General features: G+C 45.2%; 1 protein-coding gene across 1 annotated transcript in view; it reads right to left on the minus strand.

The window, feature by feature from the left end:
* Positions 1–2,407: 2,407 nt before the first annotated feature.
* sema3fb (sema domain, immunoglobulin domain (Ig), short basic domain, secreted, (semaphorin) 3Fb) overlaps positions 2,408–27,663 on the minus strand; it is a gene marked incomplete at its 5' end in the record, with an annotated part of 64,799 nt that continues 39,543 nt past the window's right edge. The window contains 9 exon segments of the mRNA XM_084315764.1: positions 2,408–5,063; positions 6,854–6,987; positions 7,966–8,033; positions 8,452–8,609; positions 9,742–9,783; positions 10,568–10,656; positions 12,429–12,651; positions 13,160–13,304; positions 14,361–14,430. Of these exon segments, the coding sequence (XP_084171890.1) occupies positions 4,608–5,063; positions 6,854–6,987; positions 7,966–8,033; positions 8,452–8,609; positions 9,742–9,783; positions 10,568–10,656; positions 12,429–12,651; positions 13,160–13,304; positions 14,361–14,430 (1,385 nt within the window). The 3' untranslated portion in view covers positions 2,408–4,607.

Below are 27,663 nucleotides of genomic sequence, written 5' to 3' on the forward strand. Positions count from 1 at the left end.
TAAATAGTTTCTCTCAGTACCCTTCCTTGTATTACTATTTACCTGCTTTACTTCATAAAGTTATATTATCGCTCAAAGTGTTTCTGATAATAAAAGAACACATATTCGAGAAGAGCAACACCCTCTCCATCTCCTACCATGCCACTCTTGAACTCAACATTCTTACCTGGACTTCTAACAATGTTTAGGATCGTCAGTGGAACACCCACTCAACCTTAATCACTAAACAACTACAACTACACACTCCCTAAATAACAAAAAGCATTGGTATGACCTTCCTAAGCATCCACATTTCAAAATATTCGCAAACAATTAACAAGTGGCGTGTTTCACTACAAATCTAAAGCCCATCCCTTTAATGTTTCCATCCCTCACTATGAACCCCTATATAACTACCGCTGACACATGCCGGCCTAGGAGATGGCTCCTGACAGGGTTTTCTAACACCCCGTCCAGCCTCTGGTGTGCCTACCAGGCGAAGGAAGGGTCCATAGAAAATGGCCCAGCTGCCCTAGCTGGTTGGAAACACCATATTTAAAAATGTGGATTATGCTCAGTTGTAAACACCAAATCTTGCTCAAATTAGTTTGGCACGAGCCCCCATATTACGTTACCATTGACTGAAGTGCTCGTTGTCTTGTCAATGTAACATAATGAGGAGACGGTAGCCAAAGTAACCAACAAAAGATATTTAATTTATATGGTTTGTAAAATAGGAATAACATAAAGTAACGACAAACAAAACACAGAACTGTACAAACAGGATCAGCATCTCACATAGGGGAGAACAGAACAGTTATGCACGAGGGGATGACGAGACAAGACACACCAGGGTTGATTGCAAATGGATACACCTGGGAGGAAAACGATAAGGACTACAAGACCAGGACAGGGAACTACAACTAGACATAACACATCACACACTGGGAACACCTGATCAGGGTACAAACACCCCCCACACGTAACAATGCAACTGCAATAAAGTTTGTGAACCCTGGCCTTTTAGATTTATTCTTCTTAGGCTCCTTTTTACTCACTTTTGTCTAGACAGAATTTGACCTTGGTGGTTGACCTTGAAGCAGGTAGAATTCTACCTGTGTTTACTTCCTCAATAACTCCCACAGTTTTTGGATTACCGTAATAATCTGAATTGTGAAGAAATGTCGCTTTCATATGGCACTGAGCTTTTTTCGATAGCGCAAATACTCAAAGAGTTACGGTACAGAGAAGCAGCAGTGGTAAATGAGCCCCAGGAGGAAAATACTGGTGATCTCGCAGTCAGAGATTCCTTCCTTTATAGTTAGATATACTATACTTTTGACCAGTGTTGGACAAGTTACTCAGTGTAATTAGTTACTTTAAAAAGTAATCTACAGTGTGGCTACATGGGTAGGACTCTGGACTTGTGATCAGAGATCAAGGCTCTCTTCTGAAGTTCCTCATTATGAGCGATAACATCCCGGCGTTGTTGCTCATCCAGCTGGAGCTCTATCCTGCTGCCCCCAAATGTTTTAAGGTGAACAGCTAATATATTTCAGATGCCTTGAAGCATTCTGATGGCGTTGGGATGACTTGGATAAGCTTCCTAAATCAGAAAATGTATCTTTGGCAGAGGACCCCACTCTCCGCACCAAACAGCAAGCAAATCCAGCAGTATCCAGGGCAGGTATCGGGTGTAATTGCTGAAGGTGAAATGCCTCTCAGAAGCCTAGTAACAGGTTGGTAGCTAGTTTATCAGCGTATCAGTTATCTTTATGCTACCTTTAATTCTGCTACCCGGGGGACTGCAGGTGGAACCAATTTCCTTTCTGTGCGTTCAGTAGAAAGCTGGCTGCAGACTAGCCTAGCTTAGCACAAATGAATGGAAGTGGATATGGACCAGCTAGCCTAGCTGTTGGCCAAGAACACCTCTCCTGGAGTTTTAACCTAGGCTAGTGGTCGGTATCCACTTGGTTAGCTTGCAGCAGGATAGCTTTTTACTGATGAAATTGGTATCTATCTTCTTGTCTTGTTCATCAGGCCACACCAAAACTCAATGATAAGGATTAGGACCATCTCTTAATCCATCGTAATCAGAGAGAGAGGGAAGGAGAGGCGGATGAGAGAAAGAAGGTCCTCTAATTCAGTTGTTCTCAAAGTGGGTCCTTGAAGGGGATTCCATGCGGTCCCCAGTAAAATTCTGTATCAATTTGGGGGTCCTTGACATGAAAGAGTTTGAGAACCACTGATCTAATTTAATACTCCTCAAATACCGTCCCATTGCGAACACAAATACAGTAGCCTATGCTCTCTTACACAAATGTGCGTACATGTCTCTTTGACAGGGTACAAGTTTATTCCAATAATCCAGAAACTTTCCTCCTGGACACAACAGGGAAACATCCAGTATCATCAAAGCCAATGACAAGGAAAAGGGGGGAACATTCCATTTTTATAAAATATAGAGCTTTAATTTATTAGTCGGCAACAACAATGGAAGGGAAAAAAGAAAAGTAATTTACACAAGTCATTACAATAACATCACCTCTGTGCATTTAGTCTTTTTTCAGAAAGTCTTAACTGATAATGCAACAAAAAAAGGCAAAAAGAAAAAAATATAATACAAAAACAAACAAAAACACAAAAAAAGAAAAAAACCAAAAAGAAAACTAAAAACACATCTTAGAAATTCCAACAAATTGTACAACCTTTCTTCTCATCCCCATTTTGCTGTAACGCCCTGGTCTCAGTCGGAAGAAAAAGAGTCATGGGTCGTTGCGTTTGATTCTGGGAATGAACACTGTCCCGTGGTGAGGAGTTGGAAGAGCAGCTACAGTAGACCGCAGGTAAAGCAGTTGTTCTCCGACATCTTGTGTTTCACTGCTGCATCGAGGACGTCCCTCAGTTAACCATACTGTACACTTCAAACAGATGAAGAACAGAAAAATAAAAACGACCACATAGCATCTTATCAGAATTACAGTACAATTACAGATTTCATGCACACAATGAAAAGCCAGCTTCCCAATATTTTGGTTAGTGTCACAACATTGTTACAATGCTCTGTTGTGTATTATGGGCGATATATATACTGTATATATATATATATAATATTTTTTTTTACTCCACGTGTGAATGTCAATGGAGCTAAATGCACCAAGTAATGGAGAGACATGGCTCGTGCTCGGGGCTAACCTCACTGCCTGGTCAAAATATCTCAAACTGAATTGTGCTTTGTTATTTGACCAAAGTAAAATCTACTTAGCCAAAAATGTGATCGCTGCATTTGGCCCTGGCCAATGTTTTGAATATCCACCTTCAACAGTTATTCTCTTGAAGGTTTTAAGAATAATGCCCTTTTGTGCAAAACCTTGACCCTTTATTTCCCCTCATACTCAGTCAAATGTGGGTGTTTAGTTTGTAAAAAATAAATAGCCAAACCTTTACATTTTATCATTATTATATTATTTGTATTTAATTATTTTGGTAACTGATCTGGTTTTAGTGTCTTTTCAATAAAGTTACTTTTCCAAATTGGAAACCATAGCCCATTTGGAAAAGTTTTCTCAAAGTACAACTGAGCTTTAAATCCTTTTTTTTCATCCTTAAGTTAAACTACATGTATTCATAATTAGGATTAGTATCTGAGCTAACAAGTGGGATGAAGTTGCATCTTTGCTGATCATTTCAGAGTCAACCCATTAGTCAAAAACACTACTAGCGAGAGATAACCAAACCAGCGCAAGTTACCGACAACCTCTTAGAGGGGGGCCAATTACAACTGTGACAATATGAAATCAGTCATTTAGATCTGGTTCTAGATTTACATCTGGGTTCCCATCGAGAAGGGACATATCTTCATCAACACGGACCGCTTTGTGTATCCTGCGCAACAGAAAGTCTTTGTCCGCATGCCACGGTGAGCTTGCCAGGATAACGTTCCTGACATCGAGTCAAAGCAAAAAAATAATAAACAAGAGAGATCCCATTGCCCTCCCGATCCTCAGTCCATTTCCCCGTTCCTCGTAGCTTGTCCATAACAGTTTACATGCCAGTCAACACATTCAAAACAGTTGTCAACTGTCATACGACACTGACACGTGAAAGATGAGATTTTCTTTTTTGTAATGACAGTAACAGCAACAATAAAATTAACAACATCAATAATAACAATAATATTTGCCCCAAAGGTACCTATACACAAAGAGCATGTTTTGTTTTTTATCTATAAGTACAAAGAAATCCACAGAATGATACTATATACAACCTACAATAAATACCGTGTATCATATATCTTACTGTTAACAGGCATGTGTGGGTGGGATTTGTTTGTTTGCCTCTATTAACAGGGATGTGTGGGTGGGGTTCGTTTGTTTGCCTCTGTTAACAGGGATGTGTGTGGGTGGAGTTCGTTTGTTTGCCTCTGTTAACAGGGATGTGTGGGTGGGGTTGGTTTGTTTGCCTCTTTCTTTATTCAGTTTATTTTATTTTTTATAAATTTTTTCGCGGTTTGTAGTTCTTGATCTTCGTTCACGTTGTCACTCTCAAAATGAGTCTCTTCCACTTTTTAGAGCGGTGAGTGGATGGTGGGGGGTGAGGGCGTTTCAGATGAGGGAGGGGTCTCCTCCTCATGTCTCCTCCTCCTCCTCCTCCTGCTCCTCCTCCATCTCCCTGTGATGCCTGCGGTTGCGGGGCTTCTTCTGCTCCTTGAGCTCCTTCAGGTCCTTGGCCTTCATGGCTCCCACCGACGGGTCTCCCAGCTGCCAGTAGTCCTGGCAGTACTGGTTGATGAGGCCCATCTCGGGCTGGCTCAGGATGGTCAGCAGGTCCTTGTACTGGCCCGCGCTGGGGGTCCACTGGCTGCTGGCGTGGAGCGAAAGCGGCGACAGCCCCCCAGCGCCCCCGCCCTCCACCAGGATGTTGTTGACGGCACGGCCCGACAGCACCACCAGCTGGAGCTTGACCAGCGTGTGCTTGAAGCTCTTCTCCGTGGCCGTGCACTGGTACATGCCAGAGTCGGAGGGCTGCAGGGAGCGCAGCAGGAGGCCCTGGTCGGTCTTCAGCACCCGCCCGTCAGAGCGCATCTGAGGGAGAGGGAGAGAGGAGATGAGAGAACAACCAAAAGGCACAGAATAAGGCAGAGTTGAGACAGACACCCCAGTGACTGACTTACATAGTACTGTGAATGATATCATTGACAGAAGCCTCATGAGTTTATATTATAACGTACAACATACTAAGAAACCAAGAGCTATTTTTACGACGACTGCATTTGATGAGGGATAGACATTGTGTCAATTATGACAACAAATACAGGCACAAATTATGTCTTGCCAAGGCCAACATTAGAGCTTGGTAAAATATCCTTCTCCTATTAGGAATAAACTACTTGACCACTAGGGTAATGGCTATCAATAGTTTTAAGAAACATCTTAAGTTGATGTATGTGAGATAATAGAAATATTCATTGTATGTAGGGTGGCTGCCCTGCAATAGGGCATGGTTTTTTGTACTCTGTTGCTTCAATGTTTTTATGTTATTTTGTGTGTTGTAAGATGTATGGGGATAATTTTCGGTTTTAATTGTACAAATGTTGGTTGTTTCTGTTTGTATCTATTAAAATTATGTTTCTATGTTGAAGACTCTTGAAGAATAGGCCAGCTGGGCTAAAAGAGATCCTAATAAAACGAAACTAAAACCATAAGCCACCATACCAGCACTCAAACCACCTGTGTATTATTCCCTGTTAATGCGTGACTGTATGCATGACTAATGGCCTTACTGTTTCAGTGTTGTTGTTTACAATGCTCAGGGACCAGCATTTTGTTTACACATATATTTACAGTACCATTCAAATAATGATCTCCTATGCTCCAGCTATAACAATTCTAATAATTAAAGGTTCAGTAAATAATGTTTTCACTATTTTATACACAGTACACCTTTAATTAAACTGACGTTTCCTTTACATTTTATTTCATATTTTATATCTTCATCCAGGGTTGTGTGAATGGGTGATGACAGCTTTTATACTCAGAATCAGATGTGCGAGGCAACACCAGAGCCAAGTCAGCCCTGCCTGTGGGACCCGAAAACCCTCCAACAGAATTATCAATAAAATAGATGCAGCAGCAACACTACATAGCCTCACAATAAAACTTGAACTAGTGCCTCAGGGGCGGATATGATATGAGGTGGTGGGGGGGGGGGGGGGTCCCTCCCCCTGTGCACCACTCACAGGGCAGCCGGAGGTCTCTGGGAAAGCCAGGTACCGTGCAATCAGAGCAGTGACGCTTTATCACGTTAAATCATCACTGGCCAGAATTACAGTGGACACATTCTTTTATTTATTTATTTTCGTGACGTAACAGAGGAAACGTAACGTCTATAATGTCACAAACTGGAATGCTGCGCTGATTTCAGGAACATACCACATTACTTTAGTCATAACCCCCACCACTCCCTGATGGATAATCATCCTGCAAGAAAAATGTATTCATATATACAGTATATATACAGTATATATATATTTAAATATATATAGTATAAAAAATTAAATAGAATCCTTCCTACAATCCTACGGAATTACAATAAAATTAAACATACATAATACCACACAATATACATTTACTGCCAGTATATGTACAGTAAAGGGCAGTATATGTACAGTACAGGGCAGTATATGTGCAGTACAGAGCAGTATATATACAGTACAGGGCAGTATATGTACAGTACAGGTCAGTATATGTGCAGTACAGAGCAGTATATATACAGTACAGGGCAGTATATGTACAGTACAGGTCAGTATATGTACAGTACAGGGCAGTATATGTACAGTACAGAGCAGTGACAAACATACAAGTCGACAGCTCACCTCTTTCCTGCGGTCGCTGTTGTCCCTCTGCAGGTGCCATTTGATGACAGCATGAGGCGAGCGGGCCTGACACTCCAGGAAGGTACTGCTGCCTTCCACCCCATACTGCACCATCTCCAGGGTGTTCTTGTTGACTACAGGGGGGGGGGGGGGAGATGTTGTTATGGCAACCATACACCCATTACCATGGACCCTGAAGACCCATGACAAATCAAAGTTCTACAGTGTAGATGCATGGAATTTAAATTCACACAAAGTACTGCATAGTTGCTAAAATGCATCATCGTTATAATTAACGACGAAAATGTGTTTTTTTTCAACACCTACAGTAGCAGCAGCAGTAGCACTGATGTGCCCAAAATATCATATCACAATATTTTACTTAGTTTTGACAGTTTAACAGTATTTGATGATATTTTGATATGACATATATTTATAATAGTCATGATGCTATTTCATTGACATTTTCTTTTTAATACTACTGCAAATAATTTATTTTCCGATAAACAAACATATACAGTCAACGGTATAGTACAAATTTTTTTATCTACTTTTTCTCCCATTTTCTATTTTTCTCCCATCCCAATTTCGTATCGTCCAATTCTACCCTCCCCTGTCTCGAACGTTGTTAGGCCATGCCTCCCACAAGCCGGCTGCAATGTGGACTAAGCCTTACATCACGATTCCCCTCCGGTACTCGAGGAAGCAGCAGTCGCATCTTTTCACCTGCACAGCTCGATCTCTCAGCGTCGGGGGTCTGCGTTTGGAGGGCACGCCGCCCCCGTCGCTTCCTGATTCTGCTGCGCAGGCGCACCAACTGACCTGTAGGAGTCGCTGTCCACAACGTCCGATCCCCACCCATCAGCTTCCCACCCCCCAATACTGCCAATTGTATTAGTATGAACGACCAGCCAAGCTGATAGCAATGCGGAGAGCTGGGCTCGAACCCAGCGTCTCCTGCATTTGTGGTGAGCGCCTTGCCCACTGCACCACCTAGCCGCCCCGGTATAGTACAAATCTTCATGGAATACAGTATACCTCCCAGCCCTAAATAACAGTCATCTTTATGTTTAGCCAGTTTGACTGATACTGAGGCAGAAACCCTGTCTTACCATTTGAGTTGAAGCCCCGACACTGGCGTATGGGGTTCCCGTACCTGACGTCCTGCCTCCGGCTACGTCTAAAGGGGTCAGACCAGTATCGCCGAATAAGGAGAGAAAATATTATAAAGCAACTGCGAGCCATTCAAAGCCATCCAACAATACATGAAGCCATTCAACTATAGTATCACATTCAGTAATAGTCTGTTCCATATGCTTTTATTGCCATGTATTTATATAGTATAATATAATTCACTTGCTTACAGAGTATTGTTAGGATATTTGCTGGCACAAGTTGTGTATAGGCTATTTATTTGTGAATCTGTAAGTCTAACCAGTTAGTGATAATTCCTGCTCTAAAGCAATCAAGTGCCCTTTTATAATCCATGAAGCCATTCAGCCATAGACCCGTCTTATGCCAAGGCTTTAACAAACCATTCCTGTTGGTTAGTTAGTCTAGTTAGTTGAGCTCATGCTGGCGATGATGCTGGCGCTCACCTCTTCTGCGAGGCAGAGTAGCGGGTGCAGGATTTGCCATCCCAGGCGCAGTAAGGGTCCCGGGCCAGGCAGCAGTCGGCGCAGGCCTCCCCATACACATCACAGCGATGGAGGGCCAGGTGCGTCACCCCTTCTTCAGACGATACATACAGCTGTTGCTGTTGGAGGGGACAGAGAGTGTGGTGTTACAAGAATCCTTCCAGGAAGAGCCATGGATTATACAGGAGTTTGGAGACAAGCAATAGGATATCATATTGATACTGGGACCGTCCTAGGAACATGTGGGAAAATAGCAACTTTTTTGTGACTACAAGTATTTAGTGACAGTAAAATAATTGGATTGGTATAGAAATTAATTGGTAGTGTCTATTTGAGAATTTCATTAGACAATTTGTACAAATCTCACTTTATATTACTTAAAAATAAAATAAAAAACTAAACAAAAGGAACTTCTGTTTAGTATCTTTAGACTTTGGTTGTTACTTGATGTCTCGTTATAATGTCCAGATATCTCTTAACATTGCAACATCGTTATTCAAGAAACCAGTAGGCCAATATGGTTTCCATGGTTTAATATCATGGGACAGGCTCACCGACAGTAACTCTTTGTAAGTGTATATGATGACCGGTTCCATGAAAACCAAAGCCACAGCCAAAAAAGAGTGCTCAAGGCCATTCCTCAAATAAGGGAGAGCGGAGGGACGCAGCCGAAGCTGTTTTTAAGACCAAAAAAGGTAGAGTCGGCAAAAGCCAGACTGATTCAATCGGATGACTCTTAAAAATCTAAATGTGCACCTTGCCGCTAGCATAACCGTCTACTCAGGAGCATTTGGGAGCTCATTTGGGAGAGAGAGAGCAGCCGTTGATCTCATCTAAACAACGCTCAGGTTTTGCCATCGTCCTACCACAGTGCACCTTTCAGTTCTTTATGTACAGCTGTTTGGACTTCATCACTCTGGCAGACTATGGATAATGGTGACTCTCTCTTTCTCTCGCCCAAGAATGATGTCATGGCATGTGCAGGGGAGAGCCAAGTATTTTAATCGCAGTGAAAGACAACACGGAACTTTTTAATGCCTTTTCCATATTTCTCTGTTCATTGTCTGTCTCTCCAGGCTAGGTACACCCCATGAGTTACGAGGGGAAACGTCCGCTCCACAGCTGTGTGCACGCTGAAGAGCTTGTGACATTTCTAAATAATTTCCCACTTCATATATTTGATCTCTTGCCTCTTCAACCCTGCGAGGACACACAGGCCTGTGAGGGATCTCCCGAAGCGGACGTGCTTACCCTCTTAGATGAGATCTTCATCGTCGTAATGGGAGTAGGGACCTGGAATAGAGGAACAACAGGGGGGGGGGGGGCTAATCAGTATCTTTGTTTTTCATCTTCAAAAAACAAACAAACACAAAGACAGAAACAAAAGGAGTACAGACATGCATGCATGCATACATACATACATACATACATACATACATACATACATACATACATACATACATACATACATACATACATACATACATACATACATACATACATACATACATACATACATACATACATACATACATACATACATACATACATACATACATACATACATACATACATACATTCATACATACATACATTCATACATTTATACATTCATACAGACGTACATACGTACATATACATACATACACCCCAAAAACCCCACCCCCACCCAAAGGCACCACACCTCAACTTAAATTAATGTATCTTTTGTGGCGTTCTATCGTGCCCAAGGTCAGACCGAAAAGAAGGCCATAGAATAAGTACAGAAGGGGGCCAAACACCCAACCCAACAGGGACCCCTGACCCAGTTTATATGAATATGTCCAGAGAGAGAGAGAGAGAGAGAGAGAGAGAGAGAGAGAGAGAGAGAGAGAGAGAGAGAGAGAGAGAGAGAGAGAGAGAGAGAGAGAGAGAGAGAGAGAGAGAGAGAGAGAGAGAGAAAGAAAGAAAGAAAGAAAGAAAGAAAGAAAGAAAGAAAGAAAGAAAGAAAGAAAGAAAGAAAGAAAGAAAGAAAGAAAGAAAGAAAGAAAGAAAGAAAGAAAGAAAGAAAGAAAGAAAGAACGAAAGAGCATCTCACCTTGAACACCTCCACTTCTTCCAGGATCAGTTCCTCAGTCTGTAGATCATCTCTGGGCAGAACGATCACTTTCTGAACCGTCCCCTTGTCTGTGGACCACAACACACACCTGTCAGCTACGAACACACACCTACACAACACACACACCTGCCATCTGAGACCCCCGTCGTCGTCAGCCTGTCAAATGAACCCTAAGGGCCCTCATTCTCCTCTCTCAGCCACCTACAGATAATATGAGCTAATCCTCATATTCATCACAGCTCTGCTGTACTCTCCATCGCTCTCTCTCCCCCAGGTGTATCTCCATAGCTTAACCTCTGCCCTATGACATAACCGTACGACTCTGTTCCACTCGCTTTACTGTACAAGCTGTCATACAACCATGACAGCCCCCCTCCACCTCGCCATCCTTGCCTTGCCATGACCCATTCCCCGGGGAGCCCGAGGGCACAGTATTCCCTGGGCTGCGCCTTGCCCTGGTGGCAAATCGGATTTCTGCACAGAGTGAGGCATTCCTGAGCACGGGAGACCTGAGATTTATTATGACGGCGCAGATGTGCCTCGACGCGGCTCTGAATCTCTTGACAGGAGCTGAAAAGGACAGGCATTCCTCCCGACTCCCAGGCACAGTGGGGCAGGCCGCCATCGCACACAAACCCATTAGTAACCCCCCCCCCCCCCCCCCCCCCCCCACCAGGGGGACAAAAGAAGCCAGCTGAAAGGAATCATATACAGCGCGTTAAGGACTGCGTGCTCTGTGGGACCGATGTCACTCTGGGATTTAGAAAAGGTTCAAAGGAATGGGGACAAACAGAGGATCCCTCTTACACCAGTGGGTGAGATTAAGGGTGATGGACATCCTTACTGTACCCGCCCCTCACCCGACTCCCACTCCTCCCTAATCCCCCCCACCTCCCCACCTCCCCTCCATCCGTCCCCTGCAGGTACAAGACTTGTTTACTTCAAGTGAATGGAACGAGGTACTATCCCTTTGATTGGTTAAACATCCATTCCAACACAAAAGGACCGGAGAGGCCTTTCTGTCAATGGTGAATGATTGAGGGGGACAACAAACATTTCCATGTGGAGGCATTTCTACAGCAGGAGGAGGGGAGGTCGTTTTCTCCCCATTGTTGAACTTTCTGCAGATAATTGGGTCCATGTGGACAGGGAATAGGCTCCTCCTATGTTTACAATTCAACATTTACATTTACTTGGTGTGTAATGGTTAATGTAGTAGTAATAATAATAAAAATATACACAAAATACAGAGATAGTGTAGTGGGACCGAATCCCATCAGAACCTTCTCTCCAGTGTCCTCCCCTACTGTCTCCCTCTCAGTCTTCCTACTGTCTCCCTCTCAGGGCTAGATCCACAAAGAATGGATTGCTAATTGCACCCTTACTTACAATTCATTATGAATTGAAAATGGGGGACCCTGATGTAAACAAGACGAAAGTATTTCTCTGGTCTGCATCCCGTTAACAATTGTGTGTATTGAGCCGTACTGTATTTTACCCATTCTGCAATCTGTTAATACAATTTTCATTCTATCAATCACCTCAGTCGCCCTCTCAGCCTTCCTACTTTCTCAATAAAGAACCTTCTCTCCAGTGTCTCCCCTACTGTCTCCCTCAGCCTTCCTACTGTCTCAATAAAGAACCTTCTCTCCAGTGTCTCCCATACTGTCTCCCTCTCAAACTTCCTACTGTCTCCCTCTCAGCCTTCCTACTGTCTCAATAAAGAACCTTCTCTCCAGTGTCTCCCATACTGTCTCCCTCTCAACATTCCTACTGTCTCCCTCTCAGCCTTCTCAGTAAACACTGCAATGTAAAAAAAGTTCATGGAGGAGCCACTCACCGGTCCCCAGGAAGAGAACCTCATAGTTGCCATCAGCAGCTGCCACCTGGTCCACAGTGATGGTGGTAAACTCATAGTCCACGTTGGTCCGAACCACTAGGGGGCGCCTGTGCACTGGGTACACAGCGTTGTACATGGTGGGGTGGTTCCTCATGAAGTTGATGACTTCGTCAGGGTAGTCCTTGGTGGATTTCATGTTTGGGGTGAACGTACCACCAGGGCACTGTGGATACAAAAAATAAGCATTCATTGTTTATGATTATCAATATAAAAATAAATAAATAATAATAATCCACGATATGATGTCACAGTTAAGACTATATTCTATATATACAGTATCCTGTAATCCTGTACATCTGTATACTGTATATCTGGAATATCTGATTCACACAAAACAAAGTTGCAATAATCACAGCATCAAATTGATTTGAGTCATTCCCTGATGAAGGCCTATGGCCAAAGAGTTAGAACCATGCCAGATCAATAGAACCATGTCAGATCAATAGAACCATGTCAGATCAATAAAACCATGACAGATCAATAAAAACATGCCAGATCAATGAAGGCGTTTTGAATCTAAAGGGGCTATGGTCATTTTGTATGTTTTTGGATTAGATGTGAGGGTTTACCATTATGCTTATTTATACCGATGTTACCAACCAGGTGGTTTCTATTTGAGGTGTCTGTTATGCCAGCTATCGTGGCGTCATGGTGGGGTTAAAGGGGCTCACCGTCCCAGGTCGAGGGTAAGGGATCTTCCCAGTATAGGCCACCCACTGGTAATTTGGACCCTCCTTGTGGGCAAAAGGTCCGTTGAAGACCATCCGGATGTCAGCCATGGAGTAGACGCAGACCGCAGAGCCTTTGAAGACTGAGCTGTTGGAGAGGAGGGAGGGTTGGAAAAGAGAATCAGATATGAACTTAACTAGGACAAGAGACAAACATATATGAACTTGACAAGGATACGAGACAAACAGATATTAACTTAACGAGGACAAGAGACGAACAGATATTAACTTAGCGAGGACAAGAAAGAAACAGATATGAACTTGACGAGGACAAGAGTGAAACAAATATGAACTTGATGAGGACAAGAGACTACAGATATGAACTTAACAAGGACAAGAGACAAACATATGAACTTAAAGAGGACAAGAGACAAACAGATATGAACTTGACGAGGACAAGAGACAAACACATACTGTATAAACTTAACGAGGACAAGAGACAAACAGATATTAACTTGATGAGGACAAGAGACAAACAGATATTAACTTAATGAGGACAAGAGACAAACACATACTGTATAAACTTAACGAGGACAAGAGACAAACAGATATTAACTTGACGAGGACAAGAAACAAACATATGAACTTGATGAGGACAAGAGACAAACGGATAAGAACTTGACGAGGACAAGAGACGAGGACTGTGATACAGATTATTCTGTTAGTTTTGTTTACTTTTAACTATTTCTATGGAACAGAGGACCATGGGACGAGAGAGCTTATTGATTCATTACAACTAAACTGTTGTAATGACAAAGAAGGTGCTCTTCAGGTATATAAACATCCCACTTGAAATTATGAGAGGATTCACTGGACTTTTACTGTAGAAGGTACTGTAGATTATTAGACTATTACTGTAGAAGGTACTTTAGATTATAATAATTTTACTGTAGAAGGTACTTTAGATTAAAAAGCTATGTACTACAGTAAAAGTACTATAAAAAACAACATGATAAAAAAAAGTATGTACCACTTTTGTACTTAAATAATACCATGGAAATACTATGATATAACCCAATTTAAACAAAGATACAGATGACACATGACATAATGTTGTTTTACCACGACGGAAATACCGCAATCCTTTTTGTTTTGGTAAAGGAAACCTTTGGTACGGTGCAGAAACCTGTAAGTAGTTACTAACCCAGAGACAGAAAACACTCCGTAGATGACAGGGTTCTTGGTATCGTGTGTAGGCTGTATGTAAACATCTCCTGCAGGAGAAAGAAAGAACCAGATCAGTACAATGAGACCAGGGCTAAAGAAACATCACGTTCAGCAGCTAAAATACTCCCTTGTCGCTAATATTTACACAGCTTCTATCCTGCCTTAGCCTGAGAGGCACCTTAGATGCCTTCTCAGGAGGAGTGGCACACTAAAGAAGCACTATCTGAGAGTACACGCTGTCCTCTTACGGATACATGGCTGTTTGACTGGATGAACAAGGTACAGTCCATCACGTCTCTTGTCTTTGTCTTTTATGTTGTGATATGTGTCCCTGACACCTATATTTTCACCTAGAGAATACAGTTCAAGGGGTTGATACTCCATGCCAAGGTTTTGTGTTGGTTGGTAGTGTGTGTGTGTGTGTGTGTATGTGTGTGTGTGTGTGTGTGTGTGTGTGTGTGTGTGTGTGTGTGTGTGTGTGTGTGTGTGTGTGTGTGTGTGTGTGTGTGTGTGTGTGTGTGTGTGTGTGTGTGTGTGCTTCAGCACTCCCCAAGGGCTAGCGAAAGGCCAGCAGGACCATGGACAGCACCCGGCGGCAGGTAGAGTGCAGTTAGGAAGAATCTTGGGCAATCAGTATTATCACATTTAGCTGCTTAGCTCCTGGGAATGACACACATCTGGTTGCTGATTGCCAGTTCACTCATTCTCCTGCCTACTTACGCCTGTCAGTGACTCTCTTTCTGGACTGTGGGAATGCCAGACCTCACAGTGTGTTAAGTGGCCACCGGGCCTCGTCTAATTGTTGGAACACTCTTTTGTCTTGAGCCATTGCTGCTGCTGGACTGTTTTTGGTGGATGTATGTTTTGCGCAAGAAGAGCTAACTAGCCAAGAGCGACTGACCAAAAGGAGGACTGTTTGATACAAGGGCCTCATTGTTTGCTCTCCTCTTCGACTCTAACCATGTCTTTCCTGTAAGTGCAACCCCCCACCCCCCAGGCAATGATCAGTGAAGGATCTCGATCCCCCCAACTATTCTAATAAAATTATATAATAAAATATCTTTGTTGCTTCATTTTCAAGTTAAATTGCAGCCATGGGAGCCCACAGTGTGTGTGTGTGTGTGTGTGTGTGTGTGTGTGTGTGTGTGTGTGTGTGTGTGTGTGTGTGTGTGTGTGCGTGCGTGCGTGCGTGCGTGCGTGCGTGCGTGCGTGCGTGCGTGCGTGCGTGCGTGCGTGCGTGCGTGCGTGCGTGCGTGCGTGCGTGCGTGCCGTGCGTGCGTGCGTGCGTGTGTGTGACCTTAGCTTTGTCATAGGCTAGCAGCTCATAATGAGCTTAGAAGGAAATGGAAGATTATCTTGAACACAGAGGATGACATGGTAATGTACCTACTGTACCGGTAGCAGAGCGAGCACCTTGGCTGCCTTGTGTAGATAAGAATGCCCCCCTCCAGCTTTAATCTCTTCAGTACAAACCTACTGTAATCTACTCTGCCTGCCAGGAAACTGAAGCAGCAAGGACCCGACAGGTGAAGACGTGCGCTTGTCTCACTCGAATGGCAACCAAGTGGAGTAAACTTGGGTTCCATGATACCATGCGTTTACAAGTTGTCACGTTTATGTGACCTTTCACCTTTTGTGGTGCATACATCCTTTATTATGAACATGGAGTATCATGACACATCATCAGAAATATGATATTGACATACTGGGATTCCTAAAAACGTAATCAAACCGTCTGCAACGCAAAGTAAATGTTGAATGATCTGGCTGAATGTACTACCTTGGAGCTGATTGGTCCTAACTTTCTGGCCTTTCTGACATGATAAATGTACGATTTTTTACATGTTGACGAGGGCCGATCAAAACGCACCGTTACTTCACTGACAATGTAATAAAACTTCAACATGAACATGCAAAACCTTGACTGGTTGCTCCTCTTGGAAAGTATCCAAATCATCAACTTAAGCATGACTATAAATCAGCAGCGCTGTTTGCCGATTATCTAAACGAAGCATAGCGTACTGTTAGGAAGCAATCCATCTAGAGCCATCAACAGCAGAACAATGCAATTTACAGTACGGCTCTGAAAACGCATAGCTTGGCCTTCCAAGGTCGGAACTTGACAAGATAAAGTGCTCTCTCTGCCACCTGAGACTTTTCTTTCAGAGACAGAGGATTTAAACACAGCATACAGCGATTCTCCTCTTCCTGTGTCCATAGTTCATGTCTTGAGTTTTGGGAGGAAAGGGAGAAACCCTTCACCTCCCAGAGGAGGAGATGTGAATCATACATCTCGGGCCAGTGTATGGAGGTCCAAGTATCAGGGATGTGCACACGGTCTGTCCCATGGGGCTCCGAATGGAACAGCGGTAGCCCTGAGAAGTGGCCTGATTTAGATCCGAACACTCTCATCGGGGGATGGTGAGGAAAGGTCCCGCATGGTAACAAATAGAGGGCCTCAAACCTGCGATGGGCGGGGGCTGGGGTGTGTTGTGTCTCTCCTGCACTCCGCCTGACCTAAATACTAGTCTCTGGAGGCTTGTTCTCTCCCCACAATGAGAGAAGGACCCGAGGCGCGATGGAAGCGCAATGTGAGAAGACAACCGAGTGTGTACAGGAAAACTACAGAGGCTAAAAGATACTATCTATAGGCGAGTCTGCAATTACAGTGAAGTGTCAGGAGGGGAGGAGGCCAAGAAAATGCAACTACTTCAAGTTGAAGTGTGTGTGTGTGTGCAAATATATACATGATTCAGATCCATGCACTCAGAGTCACAGCTACACCTGCATGAGAAACTGGCTGTCAGGCTGCTACAGTTTCTTTGGGGGGGGGGGGGGGGGGGGGGGGGGGCCTTGAACATTATGTCTGTATACGTGTGTGTGTGTGTGTGTGTGTGTGTGTGTGTGTGTGTGTGTGTGTGTGTGTGTGTGTGTGTGTGTGTGTGTGTGTGTGTGTGTGTGTGTGTGTGTGTGTGTGTGTGTGTGTGTGTGTGTGTGTGTGTGTGTGTGTGTGTGTGTGTGTGTGTGTGTGTGTGTGTGTGTGTGTGTGTGTGTGTGTGTGTGTGTGTGTGTGTGTGTGTGTGTGTGTGTGTGTGTGTGTGTGTGTGTGTGTGTGTGTGTGTGTGTGTGTGTGTGTGTGTGTGTGTGTCTGTGTCATTCCCGGAGCTAAGGAGAGCCGAGGGATGAGAGACAGTAAGCATATGGTCCATATTTCACCGTAGCCACCCATTTCCCTTAAGACACACACACACACACACACACGCACGCACACACACACACACACACACACACACACACACACACACACACACACACACACACACACACACACACACACACACCCCTGCCATCCTCCTCTGGCCTAGTGCAGCTGCTACAGTGGGGTCAGTGGAACGGTCATGCGTTGCCACGGACACAGAGAGCTGGACCGTCATGGCCATTTGCACAACAGATGACACGCTCAATGACACACAGCTGTTGAGCTGCAGAAATGACACACGCACACATGTATAGACACAGACAGACAAACAGACACATACACACACACACACACACACACACACACACACACACACACACACACACACACACACACACACACACACACACACACACACACACACACACACACACACACACACACACACACACACACACACACACACACACACACACACACACACACACACACACACACACACACACACACACACACACACACACACACACACACACACACACACACACACACACACACACACACCACTACAGAGGTAAAAAAAAAATTAAATAAAGATAGACCTATCATTAACAGCAGCCAGTCGCTGAAAACAGATCATGGCCTTCATTAAACAAAACCAAGTAAAAAAAGGAAAAAGGGTACTTGATCTGCAGTAAAAGCCGTTCTGACAGGGCGGTGAGGAGTTGGCTCCAGGGGATCTCTGCACTCGCATGTTAATAAGAGCTACAGTATGAAAGGATCCAGGCTCCAGCGCTGGCCTTTCTCCTTCCTACGTTTGTGAGGCAATAAAACCTCAGCCTCCGCATCTCCCCTCTCCTCATGACAAATCTTTTATTTTCTACTGGATCTCTGCCATGGGTCATTTTCTTTATATAATGTATATATGCCACTTTTCTGCACCTCCCTGTGTTTCTCCCCATCTCCTGCCCTCTCTCTCTCTCTGAATCCCCTGTCTCCCACCCTCTCTCTCTCTGTATCTCTCTATAATAATAATAATACATTTAATTTATAAAGCGCTTTTCAGGAACCCAAAGACACTGACAATGAGCAAAACAAATGAACAGAGAAACAAAGAACCACAGGGAGTAAGCAACAGTATGAAGACGCAGGACATACAACCACGGGTAACAAGTAACAGATACAGAGTCCAGTAGGGGAACAGTCAGGGAAGTAAGGAAACCGACGGGAGGGTTGACAACCTAGGATGGCTTAGAGTAGACGACAGAGTACAGCAACTTGCAATGGGCCTGGTCTACAAGATACACTACACGACCAAGGTACCCATGTTCATGTCAAAATACTTCCCAAAGGTCAGTGAATACCACGATCACAACACCAGAGGGAGCTCCACAAATCATGTTAAACCCAGATTCGGCTCAAACAAGGGACTAAACACGTTTCGCAATTATGCCACATCAATGTGGAACGCCCTACCCAAAGCTGTAAAGGAATGTGAATCACTACCCACTTTCAAAAACACTCTCAAAGAACACCTACGGGAGACTGCAATTCGAAACTGGCCCCTGCAAATGTCCTAACACAACCCCCTCCAATGTACAGTAAATGACCAAGTATGGCTTTGTCAATATTCCAATGTACAGTGTGGTTGTGTGGAGGAGGGTGGTTATGGGTAGGGAAGGTTGTATCCTTGGGAGAACAGGTAGGTTTTGAGTCGGGATTTAAAGGTGGAGAGTGAGGGAGAGTCTCGGACAGTCTGAGGGAGGGTGTTCCAAAGTCTGGGTGCAGCTCGTAAAAAAGCCTGTCACTAAAACCTTTAAGTTTGGATGACGGGACAGTGAGGGAAACAGTGGAAGAGGACCGGAGGGAACGGGTGGGGCGGTAGGGGAGAAGGAGGTCAGTCAGGTAGGGGGGGGGGGGGCAGGCTAAGGAGGGCTTTGAAGGTGAGGAGTAGTGTTTTGAAGTTGATGCGTTCCTTGATCGGGAGCCAGTGGAGGGAGTGGAGGACAGGAGTGATGTGTTCACGGGACCGGGTGTTAGTGAGGAGGCGGGCGGCTGAGTTCTGGACCATCTGCAGTTTATGGAGGAAGCGGGAGGTGATGCCAGTGAGGAGGGAGTTACAATAGTCCAGGCGGGAGGAGATGAAGGCGTGTATGAGGGATTCAGCAGCAGGGGGGGAGAGGCAGTGACGGATTTTTGCAATGTTGCAGAGGTGAAAGTATGATGTTTTTACAATGGGGGTCAAATGAGAGGGTGGGGTCGAGGATGACACCGAGGTTGCGGACTAGGGGGGAAGGGGTGATGGTGGAGTCATTGATGGTAAGTGTGATGGGTCCGGATCTGGTGAGGGTGGTTTTGGTGCCGATGATGAAAAGTTATGTCTTGTCACTGTTTAATTTGAGGAGGTTATGGGTCATCCAGGTTTGGAGTTCAGTGATGCAGGATTCGATGTGACTGAGGGGAGGGCTGTGGGGGGATTGTGTACTGATGTAAATTTGGGTGTCATCAGCGTAGCAGTGGAAGTTGAGGTGGTATTTACGTATGATGTGACCGAGGGGGAGAATGTAGCTCTCTCCCTGTCTCTCCCTGTCTCCCACCCTCTCACTCTGTATCTACTCTAAGTCCCTCTCTCTCCCCCTGTTTCCCTCAGTTATTGCCCTCTTTCTCTGTACCTCTCTCTCTCTCTCTCTCTCTCTCTCTCTCTCTCTCTCTCTCTCGCTCTCTCTCTCTCTGTGTCTCTCGCCCACTATCTCTGTACATAATGTCTCTATCTCTATCTCTCTCTGTCTCCCTTTGTCAATTTCACTTCAAATATTGAGATTATTGGCACAAATGTTAAATATGTCACTCTCCATCTTAACCCCCCCTCTCTCTGTCTCTCATCCCCTCTCTCTCTCTCTCTCTCTCTCTCTCTCTCTCTCTCTCTCTCTCTCTCTCTCTCTCTCTCTCTCTCTCTCTCGGTCTCTCTCTCTCTTTCTCCCTCCCTCCCTATGTCTCTCTCTCTGTCTCCCTCCCTGTGTCTCTCATCATCTTTCTCTCTTTCTGGCATCCATCTGCTCCTTCATTTGAAACAGAACAGCAGGACACACATAAACATCTTTACATTGCGTATTTCAACCTGTGGATCATTCCGGTGCAAAGTTGCCAGCAAGAGGCAAAACTTTGTACACGTTCCAACTGAACAAACTGTTGCAGCCCTTAAGAGGTTCACAGAACACAGAACACCCCGGTCCAACACCGCCAGGACCACAGCTGGTCCAAATGTTTCATCAAACATCTCCGTAATGACCCTCGTGTCCTTGTACTACAGTACTACTATGATCATATGGACGGACGGACGGGCGTAAGTACTTTTTCTCTCTTCACCCAAGCATAGTTGGCTGCACTCTCAACTACCAACGAGTCTCGGCTTGAAGTGAATTTCTCTGGCGCACCGTAACGCATATATAAGGTGTCTCTTCTTAAAGGAAAACTCCAACATTTTGGGAAATTAGCTTATTTGATGAAGATACATACATTTTTCTTCTCTGTGCATGCAGTAGGAGTAGGAAGACGTTGGGAACTAGGCTAATGGAGGAACCTACTTCCAGTGACTGACGCTAAGCTAGGCTAACGGTGCGTGTCTTCCTACTCCTACTGCATGCACAGAGAAGAAAAAGGGTATGTATCTTCATGTCTAACTCCAGGGTAGATGCCAAATAAGCTAATTTCCAAAAATGTTGGAGTTTTCCTTTAACTACATGCCATCGTAAGCATGCAGCCCTTCAGGAAACAACCCAAACTGAATGTCGTTATTCGTTAATGATCCAGTTGGCCTTGTGAAATCCTAAAATCATTATCCTACAATGTAAAGAGTCCAAGGGAATAAACCCTGTCATACCAGATAGCAAACTAGATGCTATTAGCATGCAACTGAAACTATGTTCTGTTTAATACCCGGCTGAGGAATCAGGCAGGGATGACTGGTGTACAAATTGGCATGTCTGTCAGTCAGTCTGTCTATCTATCTGTATGTCTGTCTGTCTGTCTTTCAGTCTGCCTTTTAGTCAGTCAGTCAGTCAGTCAGTCAGTCCATCTGTCCAGATCCTCTACGGGTATGTTTAGCCCCGTGGTGTCTGTCTGTCTGTCTGTCCATCCTGTTCATTAGACCTCTGCAGTCGGCTCCAATACACATTTACAGCTTTATTAAAGTAATATCCTGTAACGGTGTAACGCGACGCTGCCAACTCTCCACAGTCCTGTAAGCCCACTGCGCTCGGCACGCCTGTGTCAACAACCACCCGCACCAATAATACTGAGAAACACTCCTCTCACTTTGAGACCCTTTCATTTAATTTAGGTGAAGTGGAGTAGTGCACGCGCTGCCAGCAAAAAATCAGAGTGCTTGATTAATGTACACACAAAAACACAATTAACACAATGAACACAAAAACACTATTAATCACCTGTTGTTTTCATTCAGTCCATTTCATTAGAATTTAAAAAATATATATATATTTACTATTAAACAGCCAGTCAAATTTAATGAAAAAATATATATATATTACTGATATGAAAACGTACTGAAAACGTATCACTGGCTCTTGTCCCTCTTTCGTGATTTTATAAAATGACTAATGATAGTTTCCTATTGGTAACACCCATAATAGCAAATAGAATACACAATGAATGATTGAGAACATTTTACACCTGCTTTGATGTGGTAATAATATGTACATGTTATCATTAATAGTTTAATCTCATTCAAATTTGCCTAATTTGAAATGGTGTTGTTAAGGACAACTGATACAGTAATGTCTACTATAAAAGCAAAACCACGTCTTAACAATGCAGCGCACGTTAGGATGACAGATGGGAATGTATTAGCAGCCAGTGAGACAAAATGACAAAGGACAGGAAGCCGTTATCAGACTCAACTCTGAACAGCCCTTATCTCTCCTGGCTCTAATTTAAATCACAGAGACCATGGTGAGACACAGAGAGAGACAAGGAGCTTTATCTGGACATAGTAATAGACTTGACATTCCTGCTCAGTGATCTGATCCGTCTGCTGTGAGGAGGAGGAGGAGGAGGAGGAGGAGGGGAGGAGGAGGAGGAGGAGGAGGAGGATGAAAAGAGGGGGAGGGCGGAGGAGGAGGAGGAGGAGGAGAGGGGGGAGGCAGAGGAGAATGAGGAGGAGGAGGAGAACTGCCCCTTCACATGCACTCTGTTTGGGAGGAGGAGGAGGAGGGGGGGGAGGAGGAGGAGGGGGAGGAGGAGGAGGAGGAGAGGGGGGAGAAGGAGGAGGAATGAGGAAGAGGAGAGAGGAGGAGGAGGAGGGGGAGAAGGAGGAGGAGGAGAGGGGGAGGCAGAGGAGAATGAGGAAGAGGAGAGAGGAGGAGGAGGGGAGAAGGAGGAGGAGGAGGGGGGAATGAGGAGGAGGAGAGGGGAGAAGGAGGAGGAGAGGGGGGAGAAGGAGGAGAATGAGGAGGAGGAGGAGAGGAGAGGTGGAGGAGAATGAGGAGGAGGAGAGAGGAGGAGGAGGAGGAGTAGGGAGGAGAGAGGGGAGGCGGAGGAGGATGAGGAAGAGGAGGAGAAGGAGGATGAGGAGGAGGGGATAAGGAGGAGGGGGAGAGGGAGGAGGAGGAGAAAGAGTAGGAGAGAGGGGAGGCGGAGGAGGATGAGGAGGGGGAGGAGAAGGAGGATGAGGAGGAAGGGGAGAAGGAGGAGGATGAGTAGGAGAAGAGGGGGAAGGAGGAGGAGGAGAGTGAGGAGGAGGAGAGGGGGGGAGGAGAAGGAGGAGGGAGGGGGAGAAGGAGAGGGGGAGGAGGACAGGTGGGAGGTGGAGGAGAGATGGAGGAGGAGGAGGAGGAGGAGGGAGGAGGGGAGGAGGAGGGAGAAGGAGGAGAGAGCGGGGAGGAGTAGGAGGAGGAGGAGGAGGAGAGGGAGGAGGAGGAGAGGGAGGAGGACAGGTGGGAGGTGGAGGAGGAGATGGAGGAGGAGGAGGAGGAGGAGAGGGAGGAGGCTGAGGGGGAGAAGGAGGAGGAGAGCGGGGGAGGGGGAGGAGGAGGAGGAGGAGGAGAGGGAGGAGGACTGCCCCTTCACATCCTCTATGTCTGGGAGGAGGAGGGGGTGTGGTGGGTTTAGCTCAGACACCTCACACTTCTCTCAGAGAATGGAGCCTTTTGTTTGAGACATCTTGAAAGAAAATAACAAGAGAGCACGGGGGTGTGTGTGATTCCCATTAGAGTGTGTGCTGTATGGGCCATAGGAGGGCTGGGAGAGTAGGAACGGCAGGCTGCAGGCTGTGTGTGTGTGTGTGTGTGTGTGTGTGTGTGTGTGTGTGTGTGTGTGTGTGTGTGTGTGTGTGTGACAGTACGTGTGTATGTGTGTGTGTCTGTGTGCATGTGTGTGTGTGCATGCATGCATGTGCCCATGTGTGTATTTGCATTCATGAGTGTGTGTGTGTGTGTGTGTGTGTGTGTGTGTGTGTGTGTGGTGTGTGTGTGTGTGTGTGTGTGTGTGTGTGTGTGTGTGTGTGTGTGTGTGTGTGTGTGTGTTTGTGTGTGTGTGTGTGTGTGTGTGTGTGTGTGTGTGTGTGTGTGTGTGTGTGTGTGTGTGTGCTATAGAGTGAGTAAACTCTTGGCAGGTGTTGGTGCAGACTGCTCTATAAACTAACCCTATAGTAGATTACTATTATTATCTACTTCATATTTTACAGCGATCACACCAGCGGGGGGGGGGGGGGGGGGGGGGGGCTGCAATCTACAGTAATTTCCTGTCATGTTCCTCTGGTCTCTGTTTTAGAGACCGGACCAATTCAGCCGGCAGGACCTTAAAACTCACCACGAGCACCGTTCTAATAGAAAATGGATGGAGGTTTAAAAGCACATGTGTTTTCTCTGTGGAGGTGTAGCGGTGTGTGTGTGTGTGTGTGTGCATGTGTGTGCATGTGTGTTGTGTGTGTGTGTGTGTGTGTGTGTGTGTGTGTGTGTGTGTGTGTGTGTGTGTGTGTGGTGTGTGTGTGTGTGTGTGTGTGTGTGTGTGTGTGTGTGTGTGTGTGTGTGTGTGTGTGTGTGTGTGTGACTCACGGAGCTCGTCGAAGTGCGTCTCCATCCCGTCAGCCCCTGGCACTGAACAGATGAGCCTGGCCTTCAGGAAGGTGCTCCACTTGTTGACCAGACAGCAGTGGCCCCCATCGTCATTCTGTACACAACACAACTCTGTCACATACACACACATCCACACCAGGGCTGGGCGGTATACCAATATTAAAGGGATAGTTATTATTGATCTGTGGTGTCCTTTCTCAGCACAATCAAGCTGTTCCCTACACTAGATTTGGCTAGTTAGCACAAGATGCCAATGGGGTCAAGCTGCCGTCTGAAGGCAACTGAAAATGCACTCCGCGTGGATTGAGCTGAGGAGTGCCCTACTTATCGACAGCTTCAAGTAAGACATAGGGCTAGTGGGTCAGAATGGGTCAGAAAATCACAACTATCCCTTTAAGGTATACTCTCATGGATTCAAACAAAGGTATGAATTTCCCCTATACCATCGTCAACGATATATACAAATCGTAAAATGTTTTTTTTAAGGTAATCAAAAGAAAATTCCTTGCAGCAGTATAATAAAGATTGTTGGATAACTATACCTTTTTTAATGAAAAAGACATGACAAAAAAATAAAACATCAAACAAATCACACTGTACTTTGCGCTGGAAAAAACTAAATATGGTAAAAAAAATCGTTGAACAGTCACACACACAAGCGCACACATACACACACACACACACACACACACACACGTCCTCCTCCATCCTCCTCCCACCAACCAAAAACAAACACAGGTGGAGCCGCCCACACACACACGCACGCACGCACGCACGCACGCACGCACGCACGCACACACACACACACACACACACACACACACACACACACACACACACACACACACACACCACACACACACACACACACACACACACACACACACACACACACACACACACACACACACACACACACACACACACACACACACACACACACACACACACACACAACACACACACACACACACACACACACACACACAACACACACACACACACACACACACACCACACAAACATATTAGAACTCTGTTTTGGCCAAGTGTGTGCGGAGTGTCTAGTTGTCTAGTTGTGAGGGAATGAGACGGCTCCTATTTAGACTCTTCCATCTGTGGTGGAACGGGGCCAGATTCCAGCCCAGTAAAGGGAGAGACCAGACCAAGCAGATAATAACGTGATTTAGAGTCCTCTTCACTGTCTCCTCCTTCCCCAGCTATGTCTCACTATGATGGGGGGAAACACATCATGGTGGGCTGTACGAAACACATCATGGTGGGCTGTACATTTGGGGGAAAATATTGGCATAGCAAATAGTTTTGTATGTATAGATCATGTTAATGCCTAAAAGGGTGGTTGTGGGTCTGGTCTCCACCAAGGAGTTGTGACATATATATATATATATATATATATACAGTATATACTATATATGTATATATGTACATGCCTGTATATATATCTGTGTATATATACAGTATATACGTACATGTCTCAAGTTCTCCATTCCTCATGTACTTTAAACGATTTCATAATTCTCCCAGCACAATAGCTTGGCCTTGGAAACATTGGAAAAGCAGAACATTACCGTTTTGCTGTGACCTGTTTACAAGATCCAGTAGGCCTAATAAAAAAAAATTAAAAAAAAATCTTTTTTTGTTGATATACAGCATTTCTTATATATCAACGCGTGGCGCACACCGTCTGCTGTCTCTTCCGACACGGAAGGAGGGATGCTCAAAACATTCCGTAGAAGGCGTCTGTTGCGGCACACGGTTGAGTATGTTTTCGGCGGTGCGTGGCGCGACAGTGAGTGTGTAAGGCCAGTGTAGTGAAGGGCAGTAAGAGCATCCAGATGTGTTGGGGAGGTGAGAGTGACAGGACAGGGGCCCTGGGGGAGGAGGGCACTGCAGAGTGAAAGGAGGGGGGGGGGGGGGGGGGTGTTTGTGTGCAGGGTCACTGCTGACCCACTCAAATAAACACAGTGGGGAACAGCTGAGGGACCTCTAACGTGCACGTATCCTACACCGCATTCTGCACACTCTGACATACACATGCATGCTGCCTCTGTCACGCTCACACATGCACACACGCATACTGTACCATATATGTAGGCATGCACACAAATTCTCATACACACACACATGCACGCAAGCACACACACACACACACACACACACTATGAGATATTACCTCTATCACCTTATGTCACTATTTTATTTGACGTTACTATTATATTTTGCTCCTGTAAGGTCGAGGAAAGCATTTCACTCCCAAGTAACCCGTGTCTGAAACCAGAATCTGAAAGAATCTGAATCTAAATCTGGATATGCTCCTCTATCACGCTCACACTTACATGCATACAGATGCTTACACGCACGCACGCACGCACGCACACACGCATGCACGCACGCACGCACGCACACACACACACACACACACACACACACACACACACACACACACACACACACACACACACACACACACACACAACACACAGGCACACACACATACAAACACACAAACACACATACACACAGACACACATACACACACACACATACACACACAGACACACATACACACACACACAGACACACACATACACACACACACATGACACAGACACACCACACACACACACACACACACACACACACACACACACACACACACACACACACACACACACACACACAGAGACCGTATAAACACCATGCTCTCGAAGTGAGCAGGCTAAGCTGAGATTAGAAAGACTCTGCGCAGACAAAACACATTCCCTGTTGTTTGTTTTTGTTGATCAGCTCAATTTGTTTCTCCGGTGGGGAGGAAGGGCACGCAGGCTTTTGTTAGGATGGAACCAGTTTGGATTTCCTGGTGAGGACGTAACTGCTAAAGGAGAGTTGATTTAAAGGCTGTCGCTGAATGGCCAGTCCATTAAAGCTTAAGCTTTAGGACTACCAGGGAGAAGAGGTCAAAGGATCACA

Source organism: Notolepis coatsorum (genome assembly GCF_963971535.1).
Source record: "Notolepis coatsorum genome assembly, chromosome: 6".
NCBI lineage: Eukaryota > Metazoa > Chordata > Actinopteri > Aulopiformes > Paralepididae > Notolepis > Notolepis coatsorum.